Source organism: Cydia pomonella, chromosome 2, assembly GCF_033807575.1.
Source record: "Cydia pomonella isolate Wapato2018A chromosome 2, ilCydPomo1, whole genome shotgun sequence".
Lineage (NCBI taxonomy): Eukaryota > Metazoa > Arthropoda > Insecta > Lepidoptera > Tortricidae > Cydia > Cydia pomonella.
Genome location: NC_084704.1, coordinates 16,782,540 through 16,802,868, shown reverse-complemented (window position 1 = coordinate 16,802,868; position 20,329 = coordinate 16,782,540). Strand labels below are relative to the sequence as shown.

Here is a 20,329-nt window from a genome sequence, read left to right as displayed (position 1 = left end):
GCAGAGCTAGTTCGTCATCTATGTTTATTATCAATCGCTGCTACTGAGTCGCTACGAGCTCAATTGAGTTAGGATCACACGTGTGATACTAAGATATTTAAATGACATTCTGATATTTAAATTATAGTTTTAGAACTAGTGTGGTATGACATATTATAAGAAAGAAATTCTATCTTTCTAGCTAGTGAAGTAGGGTGAAGTAGCGCGACGTTGCCGGACTTCGCGCAACTTGTCTAGCGATATCGCGCGATACGTGTCGCTAGTGTGTGTCATGAGGCGGGCGATATCACCCGAAATGTGCATAGAGGGTTTATGATTATGTGTACTTATACTAATAATTTGAAATGAAAAAATATAACCCATAAAATTTCCTAATTCCCCAACATACTCATATTTTTTGGTCATCTAACTGATAAGAAACTGAAGACAAATGCTAGTTAAAGCGAGGTTATTTTAGTCAATGCGGCTAGTTCCATCTGAGAGAAAATCCGTAAACAAGCGTTTTACTTTTTTCAACCGTCTCAGCGGCCGCGTAGCGGTGAGTCAGAATGGCGCGTGTATCTAAATAAAATTTAATGAAAACCATACCATATTTTTGTACCTAATTTGTACTATTTAGTACCTCCTTTAAAAAAAATTGTACCTCACAGTACTTAAAGTTATCGCCAAAAAACAGTACACCCGCCATCGTGACAGTCAGAATGGCGGGTGTACTTTATTACGCTATATTCCTGTGGTTTTTGATAAATTCTATAAAAGCCAAATTTTTGTACCGTTTTTGTACCTTCATATTCAATTATAATATGAGCCATTTTATTTGGGGTTTCCAAGTTTTACTCATTTATATTTTGCTTGCTATTACAATTTTGCAGGCGTTTTCATTTTGCAAGTTATCGATCTCATTTTTAAGAAAAAACGCTAAGGTACAATATTTTTATTAAGCCAGGAATTAGTACCTTTAATGTTTAATCTGTTAAGTTCAAATAACTCAGAAAATCATGTCTAAGGTTAATGTAAAATTTAAAAAAATTATATGTCCATTTACCTATCGCACATAAAAAAAAATCATTCGATAGCTTATGAATTAGGGCATTAATTTCAAGCATAAATCTTAAAGAAAATTATCCACAGTTACTCGAGAATTGATACCGTTACATACGCCAACTTTGCCACCAGGGGGAACATTGCCCAAAACACAATTTCTAAGGCAATCTACTAATATCTAAAAAAGTTACAAAATTATGGCAACATTGATGACATTGGTAGAAAGTAAACTATACCTGTGGCAACACAGAATAGCGCGTGCACTCCTGACTTCATTCAGTAACCAGTCGGGACTTGTCGAGTACGGAGTGTATTTTTGCGGGCCAATTATTGAGAAATTTTGGAAGGGAATTGTACATCATGGCGAATACACAGGTATGTTGAATCGATTGTATGTAATGTAAAACCATGAGCTGAGTATTTTGATGCTAGGTTCGTTACTGTAACTATTATATTACAAAAGTTATTCTGATGGGCAAAATTACCCAGTAATGTACCGTCGTATGAGTGTCAACATTGCCCGCAGTAAAAAAATGCTTAGGGTTGACACTTTTTTTTACAATTTTTTTTTTTTATTAATGTGCAAATCTTGCAATATTTGTATGTACGTACATATGTTCGGATCAAATCTTGCAAGCCATTTTTCTACCACTTTTTGGTATCCGATTGAGCTGAGATTATAGCATACTACTTCTACTTCTACTACCAGTGACAATACAATCTGGTAGTGACATTCTGGTTCAACCGGGATCGTCTCCACATGAGGAATTCTTTTTTTTTTCTATGGTTAATATATAATGGAGTCGAAAACTATAGTTTCATTTTTGATTACTGGCCGTTTTTCAGAAAAAAAATTGAATAACTATTTTGACATACCACACGTTTGAACGCATTTATAGCTTAGATGCCTTAGTCTTCCGTAAAAAAGTGAATGCCTTATTGTTTTGAATACTAGGCAGTGTTATTAGTACTAGAACAGTTCAATCTGAGCGGAGCGGAGCGAATGATTAGGTAGGTGAATAAAGTCTGAAATTGTACTGTGTACTTACTCTATTTACGTAGATTTTGGTCGTATCAACATTCAATAAAAGTTTGCCCGTTGAACTTTCTTTGAATGTTGAAATGAACAGAATGTAAAGTTATTTGTTTAAGACTTTTCTCCGAAGAAATATTAGACAAACAAAAATTGCGTTACTGATTTTATTAAACTTAAGTATATATTTCTATAAATATCTAAGTTTATTGATTTTTGTTTAGTTTAAGACATTTAAATTTATCACAGTATTTGTGTTTGATTACCTTAAGTAGAATTTACTTATGCCGAGTGATGATTGATCTCAATTATGCTACAGAAGAAAATGTTGATTAGATTTTTATATAACGTTATTGAAATAAACAACTTTGCGCCTTATTAATATTTTTTGTTTCTTACCTACCCTACCAACTTTGTGCAAATTAATGTTCAGTTTTTATTATCTTCTCAATTTTGACAACCCTAGCACTTTTAAATCGCTACACGCCGTTTGTATGAAGAAGAAAAAATGTACAGGCTAACATTGCCCACTCATTTTAATAGGAAAGTATTTCGAGCATGTATTATTATGTCGAGTAAATTTTTGAACCGATCGCCTTCATTGCCAAAATACTTTCATTGGTTTTTATGGCAACCAAATATGGTCTATAGTTGCGCTAAACATCACGGTGGGCAATGTTGGCTAAAAGTCCAGATAACTTTACCCGACCTCAAAATCGGTCATATGATGGAGAAAACGTTGATTAAAGTTAAATTTGCAGTTAAATTTAAATGCGCATGATCTCGGTGTTACCACAGATACATAAATATTTCCGAGGTTTCATACAAAAAACTAGAATTTTTTTAGTTTTTCCCAAAAAAGTGGGCAAAGTTGGCGTATTTAACGGTATCAAAAAAAAATTTTTTTTTTTTACAAGAAACCAAAATTTACCTATCGCACATAATAAAAAAATCGTTCGATAGCTTATGAATTAGATAGGGCATACATTTGAAGCATAAGTAAATGTGTCAGAGAATTTTCCATTATCACTCAGGAAAACAAAGATAAAAATTGTCTACAAAAATTTACTTCTTTTTACATTTTATATTTTTATTTGATTTGTTACTTACTTACTTTTATTATTGTTAAATGATAGTACAGGATATCAGCTAAAATATAAAATCAAAATGGTAGTCCTAGTTAAAACATTTTACTAGTTACACGAGTCCAAAACAAGACCTTAGTCCAAACAGCTCTCGATTTTAATTTTTTAAATATGCGATAGGTAAGTGGACAGATAATGGTACATTAACCAAGTGCAGTCATGTTTCGCGCCATAAAACTTTAAAATAGTTGAAATAAAAACATAAGTATGGGGGATGATTTGTCGATAAATTTCATACGCGGTTAACGGCTCCCCTATAAGTGTACAAACACATTGTATGTAGGTGTATGTAATTGTGAGTAAACAATATACATATTGTGGTCAGTTTGTGCTGCCGTGAAATTGGAAGCATTTTTTTCGCTTCTTATGTTAGTGTATGCCATACCTATAGTTATAATTGTATCGTGTATGAAAGTTAACACTCTTTATTAGTTTAGTTACTGACACATTTCCTAATAATAAATATTAAGTACCTATGTTGTTTTTCAGCACCGGGCTATCTTGCTGACATTTACGCAAAAGGCAAAGGGAGAGCCAAAACCAGCACGAAGACAAGTGATTCTTGCGCGATGCCAAGTAGTAAGTTAAATTTTCACTTATGTCTGCATAGTGCCCATAGAGAAATATAATTAAAGAAAGAGTGATAAATTCCGCTACTCGATAACTAACCACTACATGGTAATAATTAAGTGTAACTTAATAAAAACTACTTAATTAATGATTACAGGGGTAAATTCTATGTCTGGTTTGATTTATTACCCGTATTGGATTTACACCCTCTATGGAGTAGCAGTCGTCCACATTTCTCTTAATCAGTTTCGACAATGTGAGCCTTTTCTTTGCTTTTGTCAGAAACTTTTGGACCACCCACTACCCACTGCCCACAAAGGCCTTCTTGCCTATCGTACCTAAAATACTTTCCATGATATAAATCAAAATATGGAAATAATTCCATAACCCATTATTTATTTAACAAATTAATTGTCTTGTTTTAAGCGTCAAGTCAGGTGCCGTCATTTTCACCATACCAGAATATCAAGATCTCTTCTGCCAGCTACCAGGTAGGTACTTTAATAATTATGATTATTAGGGCCAGTTGCACCGTCGTTATACTTTTTCCTGGTAATACCGAATACGCCCATATAGCTCAAGAAAATTAATAAAATCAGGAGAAATAATTAGTGTAGTTTTGTAAATTGGTACTTCTAGTTATACCTTGTGGTGTCCAGATAAACATACTAAAAGTCTTCGTGGGCGGGGTTGTGCTGAGGGTGTAGGGTTGGGTTGAAGGTACTTTTTTACAGAGCTTTGCTTATCTTGATATCTTGAATATCTGTACAAATAGCATTATAATTACTCCGGACAAAAGTATCACAATAAGATTTGCTACAAATTTGATTATGTTTATTTTTACTCTACAATCAATACTTTAGGAGCTATAGTGCTCAAAGAGACAAAAATAGACGATTTAATATATAACTCAATTTTTTAGTTAAAATATAAAAAAAGCCGGCCAAGAGCATGTCGGGCCATGCTCAGTGTAGGGTTCCGTAGTTACCCGTCCGTTAAAATATACTTATTGCAAAATCTCAAAAACTAAGACTTACGATCAGATATCGGCGGGGGTGAGTTGTTTTTACGTCATTAATGTCTTGTAGATGTGTCTTGTAGATGTTAATATGGATATGGAGTATCCATATATAAATATTATAAGAAAAAAAGCGGCCAAGTGCGAGTCGGACTCGCTCATGAAGGGTTCCGTACCATTTATGACGTATTAAAAAAAGCGGCCAAGTGCGAGTCGGACTCGCCCATGAAGGGTTCCGTACCATTTATGACGTATTAAAAAAACTACTTACTAGATCTGGTTCAAACCAATTTTCGTTGGAAGTTTGCATGGTAATGTATATCATATATTTTTTTTAGATTTTTCATTCCGTTATTTTAGAAGTTACAGGGGGGGGGACACACTTTTTTTCACTTTGGAAGTGTCTCTCGCGCAAACTATTCAGTTTAGAAAAAAATTATATTAGAAACCTAAATATCATTTTTGAAGACCTGTCCTTAGATACCCCACACGTATGGGTTTGATGAAAAAAAATTTTTATTTTTATTTTTATGACGTATTAAAAAAAAACTACTTACTAGATCTCGTTCGAACCAATTTTCGGTGGAAGTTTGCATGGCAATGTATATCATATATTTTTTTTAGATTTTTCATTCTGTTATTTTAGAAGTTACGGGGGGGGGGGACACACTTTTTACCACTTTGGAAGTGTCTCTCGCGCAAACTATTCACTTTAGAAAAAAATGATATTTGAAACCTCAATATCATTTTTAAAGACCTATCCATAGATACCCCACACGTATGGGTTTGATGAAAAAAGATTTTTTTGAGTTTCAGTTCTAAGTATGGGGAACCCCCAAAATTTATTGTTTTTTTTCTATTTTTGTGTAAACATCATAATGCGGTTCATAGAATACATCTACTTACCAAGTTTGAACAGTATAGCTTTTATAGTTTCGGAAAAAAGTGGCTGTGACAGAATCGGACAGACAGACGGACATGACGAATCTATAAGGGTTCCGTTTTTTGCCATTTGGCTACGGAACCCTAAAAACTACTGACTAGATCTGGTTCAAACCAATTTTCGGTGGAAGTTTGCATGGTAATGTATATCATATATTTTTTTAGATTTTTCATTCTGTTATTTTAGAAGTTACAGGGGGGGGGGACACATTTTTTCACTTTGGAAGTGTCTCTCGCGCAAACTATTCAGTTTAGAAAAAAAATGATATTAGAAACCTAAATATCATTTTTGAAGACCTATCCCTAGATACCCCACACGTATGGGTTTGATGAAAAAAAATTTTATTTTTAATTTTTATGTCGTATTAAAAAAAAAATCTTACTAGACCTCGTTCAAACCAATTTTCGGTGGAAGTTTGCATGGGAATGTATATCATATATTTTTTTTAGATTTTTCATTCTGTTATTTTAGAAATTACGGGGGGAAATTACACACTTTTTACCACTTTGGAAGTGTCTCTCGCGCAAACTATTCAGTTTAGAAAAAAATGATATTAGAAACCTCAATATCATTTTTAAAGACCTATCCATAGATACCCCACACGTATGGGTTTGATGAAAAAAGATTTTTTGAGTTTCAGTTCTAAGTATGGGGAACCCCCAAAATTTATTGTTTTTTTTTTCTATTTTTGTGTAAACATCATAATGCGGTTCATAGAATACATCTACTTACCAAGTTTGAACAGTATAGCTTTTATAGTTTCGGAAAAAAGTGGCTGTGACAGAATCGGACAGACAGACGGACATGACGAATCTATAAGGGTTCCGTTTTTTGCCATTTGGCTACGGAACCCTAAAAAGGGATAATCGTCGGTTGGTGTCAAATTACTGTCAAGTGAGTAAATTGTCTTATTACAAGGGGCCTCTACGTGTTGGCTTCGGCCCCACGCACGCCTTCAAAATGCCCGGGACCGCATGGTCCCGAGAATTTTTAAGAGACATACAAATAATAATAATAATAAGAAGAAGACAAGACTGAAATGATTAAACTAAAAATAAAATTCATACAAAACGAGTGCTAAGCTTTTTTATTTATTGCACATTTAATTTTCTGTGCTATTGTAATAAATAACTATAAGTTTTTCTATATTTTCAATTTTTAATTTGTTTTGCCTTGAGTTTTATTTAAGCTTTATTTGTATATAGAAAAAGATCCTTCTACATCCACTGATGTGAGTGGAGTGAAATGGATATGTTATGGACCAAGTGATAAATTGGGCATTTTTCATAATGCCCGGGCATTATGAAAAATGCCCAATTTGAGATGGCAATGTGGTAATAAATATGCAAATAATTAAATTGCCCGGGCATTATACATACTGCCTCTCACCTATTGGGCAAAGTAATAAAAAACATTTTTCAATACTATTATTTTTAATTTTAACATTAAAGTGAACGTAAAATTCCTTCGTTTCCTAAGATGCATTTACCTATGATTATACAACTAGAAATATAACCCAGAAGAAGCCTAAAGATGCTGCTACAAAACAACAACCCCTACAACCCTAGAAGAAAGCAGCTCGCCCCCCCCCCCTGCCTCATTTCCCTCTCGAGACTATACCGCGATCTACAGGATGAACGTGTTTCTCTTCCTGAACTCCATTATAATAGAAGCATGGAGGGGGAAGTCTGGACCACCGCAGTGTCACAGCTGCCAGGGCTGCAGACACCATTCGAAGGACTGTCATAGCGCGCAAAAGTGCGTCCATTGTGCAGACCTCATCCAGCAACAAAATGCCGAAGGCCAAAAGAAGAGACCCGTACATGCGCCAACTACACGGGCTCTCATCTAGCCAGTCACAGGAGATGCCCCGTGTATCTAAGAGAGGCCCATAATTGGAAGGCTGGCATAAACGCACACACGGTCCGTAAGAAGGCAGGCCCAGTGACGAAGGCTAGCCTTGCAAAACCCACGGTGGAGTAGTCGGCGCCCGCCTCCCTGATGGCGCTGGCGAATGCCCCTACTCAAGGCGGCGAAAGAGACCAACCAGCGGCCACCAACACCACCAAAAAGGCTACAAAGAAAAATAAAAAGAAGACGAAGCCCACAGCTCCTGAAGCCGCAGCTCCAACTCCAGCAGCAAGTGAAAAGGATCTGGCTGTAATATTATTATCGTAAGGCTTTATTGAAATCAAATTTTCAGCGTTTAATCTTATATGGACATCTATAGCTCTATATAAGTTTGACAGCCAATCCCTGGCATCCGTAGTAATTGCGTGCAGATTTTCATGCCTCCCGAAATACGTGTCTTGGGGCATTCTTCCACAATGTGCGTAGTTGTTTGGTCTGGCGCGCCACATTCAGTTTGGTGAGGGTTTGTAACCCCATTTGTGGAGGTTGTATTTACAGCAGCTGACGTCGGACCTTATTCTGTTCACTGTAACTCAGATCATTCATGGCTCATCTAGACCGGGTGGTTAATTTGTTGGATTGATCTCGATACTGTTGGAAAACTGAGTTTGTGTGCAGTACGAGTGCCAGTTTTCCATCCATTCCAGATTAACGTCGAAGAATACTGGGCCCTGGATTTGGGAGTCTGACCAGATAGGTCTACGAGATTTGAGGCGTGCGTTAAAGAGGCTACCCTGTTTTTTTTTGTTTGTTTTTTTTTTTTATGTAGCTAACCAGAGTCCTCTCTTCCTACATGGTTGAGAGGATGAACCTGAAGAAGCATGCCGTCGCAGTATTCCTCGCCACAGAGAAGGCGTTCGACAAGGTCTGACATGAGGGCCTGCAAGCCAAAGCTGTCAACGTCATCGGCCCCACGTTGAGTCATACACGTTGTCAACTCCTTCCTCACCAACCGACGCTTTCAAGTGGCAGTTGACTTCGCGGGAGTCCCACAAGACAGCTATTTATCGCCATCTTGTTATGCTTGGTACACCGATGATATCTCGGTGGTTGGTCGCGTCAAGCTGGGTCTGTTCGCAGACGACGCAGCGTACTACGCGTCGTCCATCACACCAACCCACGCCTCACTGAAGATCCAGCGCTAGCTTGATGTCCTACCTGAGTGGCTGACCAAACGGAGGTTCTAGGTGAACGTCACTAAGACGTAGCCGCTCTTCACGAGAGCAGCCCATACGAGCAATTACTAGGCAAGGAGATATTGGGGCAGCACATAGCAAAATACCTAGAGGTCACACAGGGGCATCACAACGGAGCAACACACGGAGGAGTTAGTGAGACGGGCTATAACTGCGCGTACCCTGCTTCGTCTACTGCTCCACAACCGCCATCCCCCATACGCACAAAGCTGGGGATCTTTAAGACTTACTTGCCAGGACTCTCCTGCTAGGAGACGCTGAGTCTCCAAGCGATTGTTAGAGCGCCGCCAAAAAGGGCCAGAAATGGCCACCTCAAAACCCCCAGAAAGGGAAGTAAAAAAATTAATTTGGTTTTTACTACAATTCGAAACTGAATGACAAAAATAAGATCCGTCCGCGTCCATCCGTATTCGGTTTTAATACAGTCCAAAACTAAATAAAAAACAGTGAGTGTTATACAGTAAACAGTGAAACATTTGACGTCCGTACGTTGCTATCGCGGACTCTGGTTGGTCAACGCGTGTCACGCGTTTGTTTTCCTCCTCGCACTTCATCCAATGTATCTCTTTATTATCAAATTGCCCAACGACCACGTAGCAATATTCATAATGACTAGACAATGTGATAAATAATGAAGTTCAGATAATAATTTATCACTTGGCCTGATATAGCTTGCCATTATTCATAAATTCATAATGCCCACATTAATCACTTGGTCCATGACATGTATACAATAATAATTATATGATCTAAGGAAGCTTACTTTAATGCTAGATGAAACTTTTTTCTCACTTAAGCAGTGTAAAGTAGATTAATCACATTCCGTAGGTTTTGATAGCGACGTGACGTGAAGGCAGCCGAAATAAAATAATTTAATTAATTTATAATTATCAATTACATATGAGGCAATTACCATTAAATGACAGGTATGTCCATGTTATGCAAAAACTGAAAACAGCTCACCCCCGCCGATCTCTGCTTATGATGAATAATTACGAAAAAACATTTTGTTGAGTTGTAAATAAAAAATTACAAAAATAGTCTCTATGTTAACTTAAACAGCCTTTAGCTCCTAAAGTATTGACCCTAGAGTAAAAATTAACATTATCAAATTTGTAGGAAATTTTATGTTAAAACTTTTGTCCGAAGTAATTATAATGTTATTCTTACAGATATTCAAGATATGAGCCAAACTCTGAAACAGTTTCCTTAACCTTTCCCTCTACACCCTCAGCACAACCCACCCTCGGGGACTTTTAGAATGTTCATCTGGACACCGCAAGATTATCATTATAATTGTACCAATTTAACTACACGAATTATTTCCCCTGATTGCCCATATTGGGGTTAATTTTCTTGAGGTAATGAACGGATTCCCACTCTTTTACAAGCTTTTATTTAATTTGCCCTGTTAGTATGTATGGGACTAATCTTGGAAGTTAAATATGACTAGGGCTTGCAAAATATTCGAACCGGTTTTGATATTCGAATATTCGGCCGCTCAGTTTTCGAATATTCGAATAATTTTTATTACTCGAAATACATCAATCATCCGCTATACTGTGTATTTTGCTGGGTATTTTTACAGTGAACGGTAACGGTAGGTATCCAAATAGCGAAGGAAATAATATTTTTATTGTTTTTCTCGCGATAAGTTTACAGCTAATCCTAACTCGATTTCAAAGAAAACAAAATCAAAAGTTATCAAAATTTCCCCGATTTGATCAAAGTCCGCTGGTTTCTACCCCTTTCAACTCTGTCTTCTACTTCTCCCTTATACACTCTCTTTATAAGCCTTCTTTCATTCATTCTTTCCACGTGTCGAAACCATCTCAACATACCTTTTTAAATTATTGTCACTACATCTTCGTTCAGTCCACACGTTTCCTTTATCACACTATTCCTAATTCTATCTTGTAATACACATACTTCTCAACACTCTCATTTCCACTGCACCCACTTGGCTCTGATACCTCTTCTGCCATACCCAACTTTTGCTACCATACATAAGTGTGGGCACCAACACCCCTCTATGCACATCCAACCGTGCTTTTTGTGACACCTTCTGGCTGCTCATAAAAGCGTTAAGTGCCCCATTCACACCATTTCCAGCATTTAGTCTCCTTTCAATGTCTTTATCATGCTTACCGTCCCTAGTGAACAAGGTTCCCTGATAAACAAACTCTTTCTCTTGTTCCACTCTTTCTCGACCAATAAAAATTTCACAGTTTGTCATATTTTCTTCCTTTCCAAATACCATTACTTTCGTCTTGCTTACATTTATTTTCATTCCTTTCTTTTCTAAAGACCCATGCATTCTGGTTACCATCTCCTGCAACTCTTCACCCGATGACGCTAGCAATACCAGGTCATCAGCGTAAAGAAGACATTTGACCCACTCATTCTCAGCCCACGTTCATTATTTCTCAAATGATGCAATGCAAACTTCTGCCCATGAGTAGCTTAAACAGCCACGGTGACGCTACACATCCTTGCCTATCACTCTGTTCGATGCTAAACCACTCAACTGTCCGTTTACTCTCACACAACCGGATAGAACGGTTCAAAATACAATGGAAAGGCTTTTTTATAGGCAACTGAGTGAAAGTAAATATAAAATTGAAATCGAAAATAATCACCTACTCATTTATTTATTTTCTCTTACGTGTTTGGATGGTTATAGATATAATAATATTAATTCACGCAACGATGCATTCGTCTAGAAATATTTAATACGTCTAATTTTTGCGTTTCGACTCGTTTTTATAAATGTGGGCATCTCAGTAGGATGATAAAATCTAGTCAATTAAGTGGATTTCTGCAAAATATCATTAGTTTTTATTTGCATTAATGTGTGCAAATAGTTTTTTGAATAAAATGATATAAACAAAAAAACTCTTTCTCGTTCATTTTCTTATTTCTTAAAAATATTCGAATTTTATTCGAATATTTCGTCAGAAAAAAACATTCGAATACCTAAAAGTTTCGAATATTTGCAATCCCTAAATATGATCCACTTTTGGTTTCCGATGAAGCTGAAAATTTGCATACATATGTAAGTCGGGTGACAATGCAAGATTATGGTACCATCAAGCTGATCTGATGATGGAGACTGGAGGTAGTCATAGGTACTCTGTGATAAAACAACGCAACCTAATTGTGTTTGGGGTTTTTAGAATTGTCTCGATGAGTATTAGTTGCCTGTGGAAAAAAGTACGGTCAGCGATAAAAACTTGTACCAAAAATGTTTTTTTTTATTGCCAAAAACTTATATTATTTGTGACACGTTGTATTTATTTTTATGTAGTACCCACAGACGACATCCAATATATATATATATAGTGACGGCCAAAGTGGCCAAATATGTTGGAACACGTCCTTGTTTCTATAGTATCAAAGACGTGTTGCGATTTATTTGATAACTTTGGCCGTCGTTGTTTATTTGACGCTGATTGTACTTTCCTACCTATTTTGTTAAATAATACATTGGATAACACATTAATGAACAATTAGGTATGAAATGTGTCTATATGTTTTTCAGGAATTTAGTGCATCTGTTCAAGAAACAGACTTCAGTGCAATTACCGGACATGACCAGTACGTGAACAATGGCAGCAGCTATAGGCCACTTAACCCGAGCAATATTCCAGGAAATGATATGATATCTATTCTTAATAACATCCAAGGAAATAACATGGCATTATCTAACATGAATAATATCCATGAAAATAACATGATCCCTAATATTCATGCTGAAGTGGACACTCGTGTGGCAAATACAAACCTTAAAGCTACGGTGCTACCAGAAGTAAATGTCACACCGGGGTCATACATATTCTCGGCAAGAATTCCGGCAGGCACAAAAGTAAAACGATCGGTCTCCGAGCACAACCGTGGCAAGGCCGACTCTGACGAACTATCGCCAAAACGTGAAAAGGTGATGACACCCGAATATCTTGGTTGTGATGCGTCGCCTGCATATATTAATTCAAATAACCAATTCCACAGTTCAAACATGCAAATACAGAACGATGGAGTTCCAACATCAGGAGAAGAAAGAGTAATCCAAACAATAATCAATGATATCTTGACTGATCCTTGCTCCAAGGGTATTTTCGACGCAGTATTCAATAATGTGTATGCAGTTGAAGCCTGGCACGAAAATATTAATTTATCCATGACTGCTGACCTTAATAACATTAATCAAAATAATTTAGATCCGAATAATATTGGCCATAGAATTCATAATGATGAAATATCAATTAATGAAAATTATAACTTGAATGAAATTACCACCCATAGTTTTATGCCTAACAATATTGGCCATAACCAAGATATGAATAATGGTGATTGTCAACACAATGTTGTAGAAATAGATTTTGAGAATGCCTTATCTGCAGACTTAAAACGCGGACTTAATGTAAGCGAATAATAATAGTGTAAGAAGATAAAAATAAGTAATTCCTAACGATCTCATATTTTCTGAAAACGCCACATGTTCTGAAACAATAAATGTAATGTACCTATACAGTGTGTAAATCTTATACGGGCGAATCTCTTAACGGTGGTTAGTAAAACGCCCTGAAAACACGTGTAAATTCAATCGCCTGAAAACACATGTAAATTCAATTATTTAGTGCGATGGCCAAGTCTCAATATATTTATATAAAACATAAAAAAAAATTAATATTGATATGCGTCACTATAAGATGCTGTTAATTATTACGTAACAACTTAATGCTTCGAGTACGGAGATTCCAGACACAATTGATTTTCAATTGTTATGGACCACGATCGTGGTCTTAGAGACTGGACGTATTAAGACAGAAAGTCGCTTAAGTAGAGACTGAATAAATTAATAACCGACTTGGTATTACATGGATCTCACAACTTTTTACCGCAGAACAACTGAGTTGCGAGACTTGGTTTTTTTGACAAGTATTGTTTTTGATGGGATCGCATTTACAATTACTTACTCGAGCGTTTCTTGGTACAATTCGAAAAGGGAATCGCTGCCTCTACAGAGCTAACGCTAACGCTCGATTAGCATTTTGTAATGCATCACCGTAAATTATAATCATGCCCATTTCTTCGGGAGCAGTAAAACTTCTGTATTGAATGACTGACAAATTGTCAAATCAAAGTTGAAATAAAATAAAAAACATTTAACTTTACCAAAGAGTTTGTCACGTTTTGAAACGTACCAAACTTTGTGGTGTTCAGACGGTTGAGTTAATTCTCGAAATCAATTTTGGTAATAATACATTAAGTAGACGAAGTCAGTTCTTTGTTGATAAAAATGATAAATAAATAACATTTAATATCTTTAACATACCTAGTGGCAGTCTGTCTACTAAAATAACCACAAAACATTAAACGCAGTGTAATACTAGGTAAGTTTGTAAATGCGTAGTAATCGTTTCGAATAGATATTCTGGTATCGCAACCATGTTTACAGTACATTGCTACTGATAAAATAATAATTATGGGGTCACAGTTAGTCCTCTGGAGTTGCAGACGTACATAGGCTACGGAGACTGCTTACCATCAGGTAGGCCGTATGCTTGTTTGCCACCGACGTAGTGTAAAAAAATATATAAGTTATTTCAGTGTTAGCAAGTCAAACAGTATCCGACGAAAGGATGGATTTATATATAAACCCCTTTAGTTCGGCGCTTTTATCTGCAATTGATCCAAATGCCCTAGCATTTAAAGCGCTCTACGGCTGGCTTCCAACGGTTCCATCCAGGTCGCCCTGATCTTGTTAAGGGCTCAATTTAATTTGGTTGTTAATTCTCGTTGAGTTACCATTTATTTATTTCTCTTCAGGCCGCTTGTTAACGTCAGTTGTTATTTTCAACGGACAACGGACAGTGTTACGCGACTACATCGTTTTGTATGTGGCTACCGACAGCTACACCCAGGAAAACAAGACATCGTCGCGTAACACTGTCCGTTGTCCATTGAAAACAACGGCCGTTAACAAGCGGCCTTATGGTTGGTATTTTCATGAATATTTAGGATAAGGACGATGAAATGGCTTTATTTAGTGTTTTGTTAACAAAAATAGAAAACCTCAATAAATATTTGGGCGCCTCGCTCAGATACCAATTTTCGCTCCGCAGCGAACGATACGCTGTCTTCTGATAGAGATAGAGAGAGATTATTACGAACGATTGCCATCTTGGCGGCAAAGCGCTGGTGGCCTAGCGGTAAGAGCGTGCGACTTGCAATCCGGAGGTCGCGGGTTCAAACCCCGGCTCGTACCAATGAGTTTTTCGGAACTTATGTACGAAATATCATTCGATATTTACCAGTCGCTTTTCGGTGAAGGAAAACATCGTGAGGAAACCGGACTAATCCCAACAAGGCCTAGTTTACACTCTGGGTTGGAAGGTCAGATGGCAGTCGCTTTCGTAAAAACTAGTGCCTACGCCAAATCTTGGGATTAGTTGTCAAGCGGACCCCAGGCTCCCATGAGCCGTGGCAAAATGCCGGGACAACGCGAGGAAGAAGAAGAAGATTGCCATCTTGGCTATGCACCCTGAAAGACCTCGAAGGAATAAATGGTGACTTCAATTGTCTTATGTGCTCCGTCTGGTAGTGAGATGGTTTAGTGCGAACGCATAGTTATACCCTCTAATGGGTGAATTCCATCGGGGTAAATAAAATTGGACGTCAATAGTAGTGTGTATGGATTAGGACAATGCGCCAAATGTATCGGCAAACTTCTACTAATATGTTTCCACTTTCCACATAATGTAATGCCTATTTTTATTTATTTGTAAAGCTATTTGAAAAAACTGTACATAGGTTTTGACACGTAGTCTCATCATACGCTACTATAGATGGTGACTACATGTAACTATCTAGATAGTCAATAATCATTGACTGAAGGCTATTATTAATAATTCAGCCTATATTCGTCCTACTGCTGGGTAGGTACAGGCCTATAACCGCAAAAATCGAAGTTCTTTTTTTCTTTCACTCTAATTACGTTTTATTGAGAGTAAAATAGAAAGATCCCCGCAATTTGCGAATTTCGGTTTTCGCGGTAGGCCCCAAGCCTCCTAATGCGCGAGAGGGCTTGGGCTATGGTCCCCACACTACATACATAGGTATAAGTAATTAATGCACTAAGGATACATATAGGTAAGTATATACAATTCCTATGTTCGTTACGAAATTGCCATAATAAGTAGGTAAAGTGTGGGTTTAAGGAATATACAGTGTGTAAATCTAATACGGGCGATAAATTAAACCAGACATAGAACTCATTAGTGTAATCATTAATTAAGATTTTTTTAAAGTTACACTTATATAACCTATTTTTGTCAATCGCAGAAGAAAGTTTCTGGCTCATGGATAGATGATCACAGAACATAGAAGTAATAACCCCTTAAGTGACATTCTAAACAACTATGAATTTGCTATGTGCAGGCTATGTGTAATGATTAGGGCATCGCCCTATAACGCTTATTAGATCTATCTATACGGTCGCCAGGCGCTTGGGAAAGAGGGCCGGTCAACGGTAGCTAAAACAGCAGTTTTTCGTTCCACATAATTACCAAACCACTTCAGAAATATTAATAAACCTACTTTCACGATCAACATTCCTAATTCCCAGTTGAGTTTAAGTGAAAAATTATCAAACAATGACATTGACAAAGTGTGTGAAGATTGAAGATATAGTTTCAAGAATGTCCACATTTGGCGTCGCTTATATTTCTCCTTTCCGCTTTGCAGATACACACATAAGCACATAACATAACATAACAGAATTAACAGACGCACGATGTGTGCCTAATGATCGCTGAGATGGTAAGGAGTGCCATCTTGCTCGCACTTTCTGAAGGTGTTCGATGTTCGCGATAGAACCTCTGTATACGCCGATTGTTACTTTTATTTCTTAAAAAAAAAATCATTTCTGTAAATTGACCATTCAATAATTGATGAAATATCCTTTCAATTATAGTTTTCTTAATATGAATTTTATATATAGGTATAAATAGAAATAATAACGAAACTATACTATTGTGCCTCAATCCACTCTATACTAGTTAAACTAATACAAGTAATGATAGGGATGCTGTTGTCTGTTTAAATAATTATAAAAAAAATTGAATCATTGGCATGTAAATAAATAAATTTATTTGATTTTATACATATATGATTGTAACATTTCATTATTTACATAGAACCCTTTTGAAAAAATATAGTTCTTACATAACTAAGTTCATATAATATTTTTAGTTATCCTATTTGTTAATTATTTTATCAAATACAATGGGGTCTAAGCCTTCTAGTGTTAATTTCAGTTTAACAGCCTGTAAAGGCACCCCCACCTGTACCATTTTTACAAACCTCATGTACTCAGGAGTTACAGCTGTTTCCTCCGTGGCAGTCTCATTTGCCACCCTAGTATCATTCCCTTCAGATGTTTCTGGGTTTGTACTGTGTGATGGCTCTGCACCATTTACTGGTATACTATGTGGTTTACCTGCATTTTTATCTTGAGGTTCGCGGTCCTCAGTCATACTTTGTGATCGAATGTTTACTTCTGGAATTGATGATAGCTGTAAATATATTTTGCTGTTAAGATGCAATAGAAGTAAGATTATTGGAAAACTGACTTGAAAAACAACATGATATGCATTTAATTTTTAAGCAAGTACAGTAGAATCCGGTTATACCGACGCCCAAGGGACCACTGATATTACGTCATACTAACAGGATGACAGACTGACAATTTTAATATATATTTTTTAAATTAAAATAATTACATCATTTTGTATTTATTTATTAATATTTATACAACCATCAAAGAAAAAAAAGGAATGGAAGCTGACATTGAAACTAGGATAAACAGAGGTCTACCAGGTTAGATGCCCGGAAAACAGAAACATTGTCACCCTAAATTTACTTGGTGTTGTTCCATAGAGCAAGTTGGGTGTACATATTGGAGATCAAGTGGGAGGAGGTTACCCAAGCTGCTGAGGACAGGAGTCAGTGGAAGAAAATGATTCGAGCCCTACATCCCAGCAGGGAGTAACAGGATAGAAAAACAGCTGCTTCTGCTAGATCTTCTGTCTGCTTGTTATTGTAACCGGACTTGACTGTTGGATTTTGTGTAAAATTCTGTCATTAAAAGCAGTCAGTCTCTATAAGCAGAGTCGTAACAAACATTTGTACTTTCATAGTAGCTGATTCATAAGAAAACCAAACATGTGCCTATACTAATATTGTTAAAAGTGATTGGTTGATATGTGGGAGGTCATACTAACTGGACTCCACTGTATTTATATTTGCCTAGTATATTCTTTTTATTAATATTTACAAGTTGAGCTCCTTGAGCAAACAATACTCAATATTTGGATTGTTATTGTGTAAAAAATATTCAGGCAAAAAACCAGTCGGTAATGGATTACGAAGGTTTTCAGATTACCGTCGGCAATTTTTTTGTGGTAGTAAAATCATGTAATTGGTAATCAAATGACAGTTTTATATATTTTCACATATTAAAGAAAAAATACTCTTCAGCTTAAAATTACTACGCTTAATTTCAGAAGCACTCTTAGTCAAGGTAGAAAGAAAAATCTGTGACTACTAAAATCTTCATATTAAGGCATGCACCCAACCAATACTATCTGGGTACAGCGATTACCGAATTAGAGAGGGTTCCAGATTAGCCAGTATCCACTGTATGATCAGCACACATAGAAGTTTTTGTGGCAAAATAAAGTGTTTGACAAAATGAAATATTGACATGTCTATTATCAATGTTACCTTAACATTACCTATATACCTATATTTTATGAAGTGAAGATAGCTACTGCAAAATACACAACATGTTCAATATCTTCTTTAATATATTGGTCGTTTTCTATTCTTTTAGCACTGTATACTAAGTTTATGTTTTTATTTTCAAGTACAAAATAAATGTAATAAAGAAATTATGTAAAGATTTGTAATTAATTTTTATGCTTGAAATTTCTCGGTAATTACAGCAAGTAGGATTTACATCTCTTAATTATTAAGCTATGACTGACTTATCGATAACAGATTTATCGAAGTTAAATTTTTTCAAACAATCGCTTTTTGCCACAAAAACTTCTATGTCTGATGATCAGTAAAGATAAATAGTATAAATTTTACCTTAGCTTCCAACAAAACCATGGTAGCATTAACTTTTTCAAGTTTCCGTTCAAAATGCATTAGTTTTTCTTCACAGTCCTTTGTAAACTTATTCAAAAACTGTACAGTAGTTACGAGAAAATGGTTAACAAACGCCAAAGTTCTCTTCTGCTGCAACCCAGCTATCTAGTAAAAATTTAACCATCGTGAAAACTCCAGGTATGTTAGGCAAATTCAAGATTTTGATAGAATGAAATCCACCTACTTTAGATAAATCACTATTTACTTCGTGACTGACGGCCGACCCTTGTAAATTCATAATTTTGTTCAAATAAAGGAACAATAAACAGCAGATTGAATAAATTAAAAAAAAGCAGTTTTATATTAAGATAATTCAGCACTTTGAAGCTATTCAATTAAATTAATATTGGAAAATCAAAAATCTCGTTTCTCGCAAAGTTCAAGCAATATATTTTTTTTTTACAATTATAGCCTGGATGCGAGTCCTTTAAGCCAAGTCTTTGTTAATAAAATTGTCATTGTCAAACGTCACAACCATGAAGGAATATAATTTTATATTAAAGTGGAGAGCGCAATGATTTTGTTTTGCCATACCAGATTAAACCTTATGACCGAGCTAGAAAGACTAGAGAAAACGGTCCACTTGAGATAGCAAAACCAGAGCCCTGTCTCACTCGCACATGTTGCCAATGTTAAAAAGATAACATTGTGGTAGTAATAATATCAATATACTACTAAAAATAATTACCTTCTTATACAATTTTAGGGCAATATTCAAATTTATAAAATTTATTTAAAGTGAAGTTCAATAAGTCTAAGTAAAGTTTAGGTTAATATTACACACAAATACAATTAGAAACAAATACACACAAAACAATTATATATAACTAAACTACGAGTACAATTCGAAATAATCTATCTTATTCTAAAAGACCTTCGTGAGCTGCACCGGGTGCAAAGATGCCCATCACACTTGCCGCGTTACCGCGCTGGATAGCGATGGCCAACCTCTGCACCAGGTACGAACCCGCGCGGGCATCAGAGGTCTTCTCCCTAATCCTACGTCCCACTTCCCTTATAAACGCTATGGCGTCAGACCCCTAACACCCCGTTGTCTCGAAGGCGAGAGGTACAAAATAATAATTCGCTTCTAGAACAGAGTATTTTGCCCTCTTTCTCAATGCTGCCAACTCTGCCGCAGCGCCGGTTGTCCGCACCGTCCGGCCGAGGTGCGAGGCGGCGAACGTGCTAACTAAAACGTAGTGATACTAGTGATTATATGCTCTTTGGTGCTAACGCACGTGGCGTCCCACA

General features: G+C 36.4%; 2 protein-coding genes across 2 annotated transcripts in view; one reads left to right on the top strand and one right to left on the bottom strand.

Annotated features, from left to right (window-relative positions):
- The window catches only part of LOC133534523 (embryonic polarity protein dorsal-like), a 62,554-nt gene extending 49,166 nt beyond the window's left edge, over positions 1-13,388 (top strand). The window contains exons 8-10 of the mRNA XM_061873679.1: positions 3,712-3,801; positions 4,219-4,283; positions 12,402-13,388. Coding sequence (XP_061729663.1) covers positions 3,712-3,801; positions 4,219-4,283; positions 12,402-13,292 — 1,046 coding nt within the window. The 3' untranslated portion in view covers positions 13,293-13,388. The remainder of the gene's footprint in view (positions 1-3,711; positions 3,802-4,218; positions 4,284-12,401) is intronic.
- Positions 13,389-16,988: 3,600 nt separating this feature from the next.
- LOC133534527 (WASH complex subunit 3) lies at positions 16,989-19,536 on the bottom strand. Its single transcript, XM_061873687.1, has 3 exons — positions 19,260-19,536; positions 19,016-19,180; positions 16,989-17,436 (listed from the first exon to the last, which is right to left on the bottom strand). The coding sequence occupies exons 1-3, from the start codon at positions 19,311-19,313 to the stop codon at positions 17,119-17,121; spliced, it is 537 nt and encodes a 178-aa protein (XP_061729671.1). The 5' UTR covers positions 19,314-19,536; the 3' UTR covers positions 16,989-17,118.
- Positions 19,537-20,329: the final 793 nt, after the last annotated feature.

Coding starts and splice junctions, on each gene's coding strand:
- LOC133534527 (XM_061873687.1), bottom strand. CDS start 19,313: ATGAATTTACAAGGGTCGGCCGTCAGTCACGAAGTAAATAGTGATTTA. Junction 19,181..19,259: donor TAAATAGTGATTTATCTAAA/GTAGGTGGATTT, acceptor AATTTTTACTAG/ATAGCTGGGTTGCAGCAGAA. Junction 17,437..19,015: donor TGGTTTTGTTGGAAGCTAAG/GTAAAATTTATA, acceptor ATATATTTACAG/CTATCATCAATTCCAGAAGT.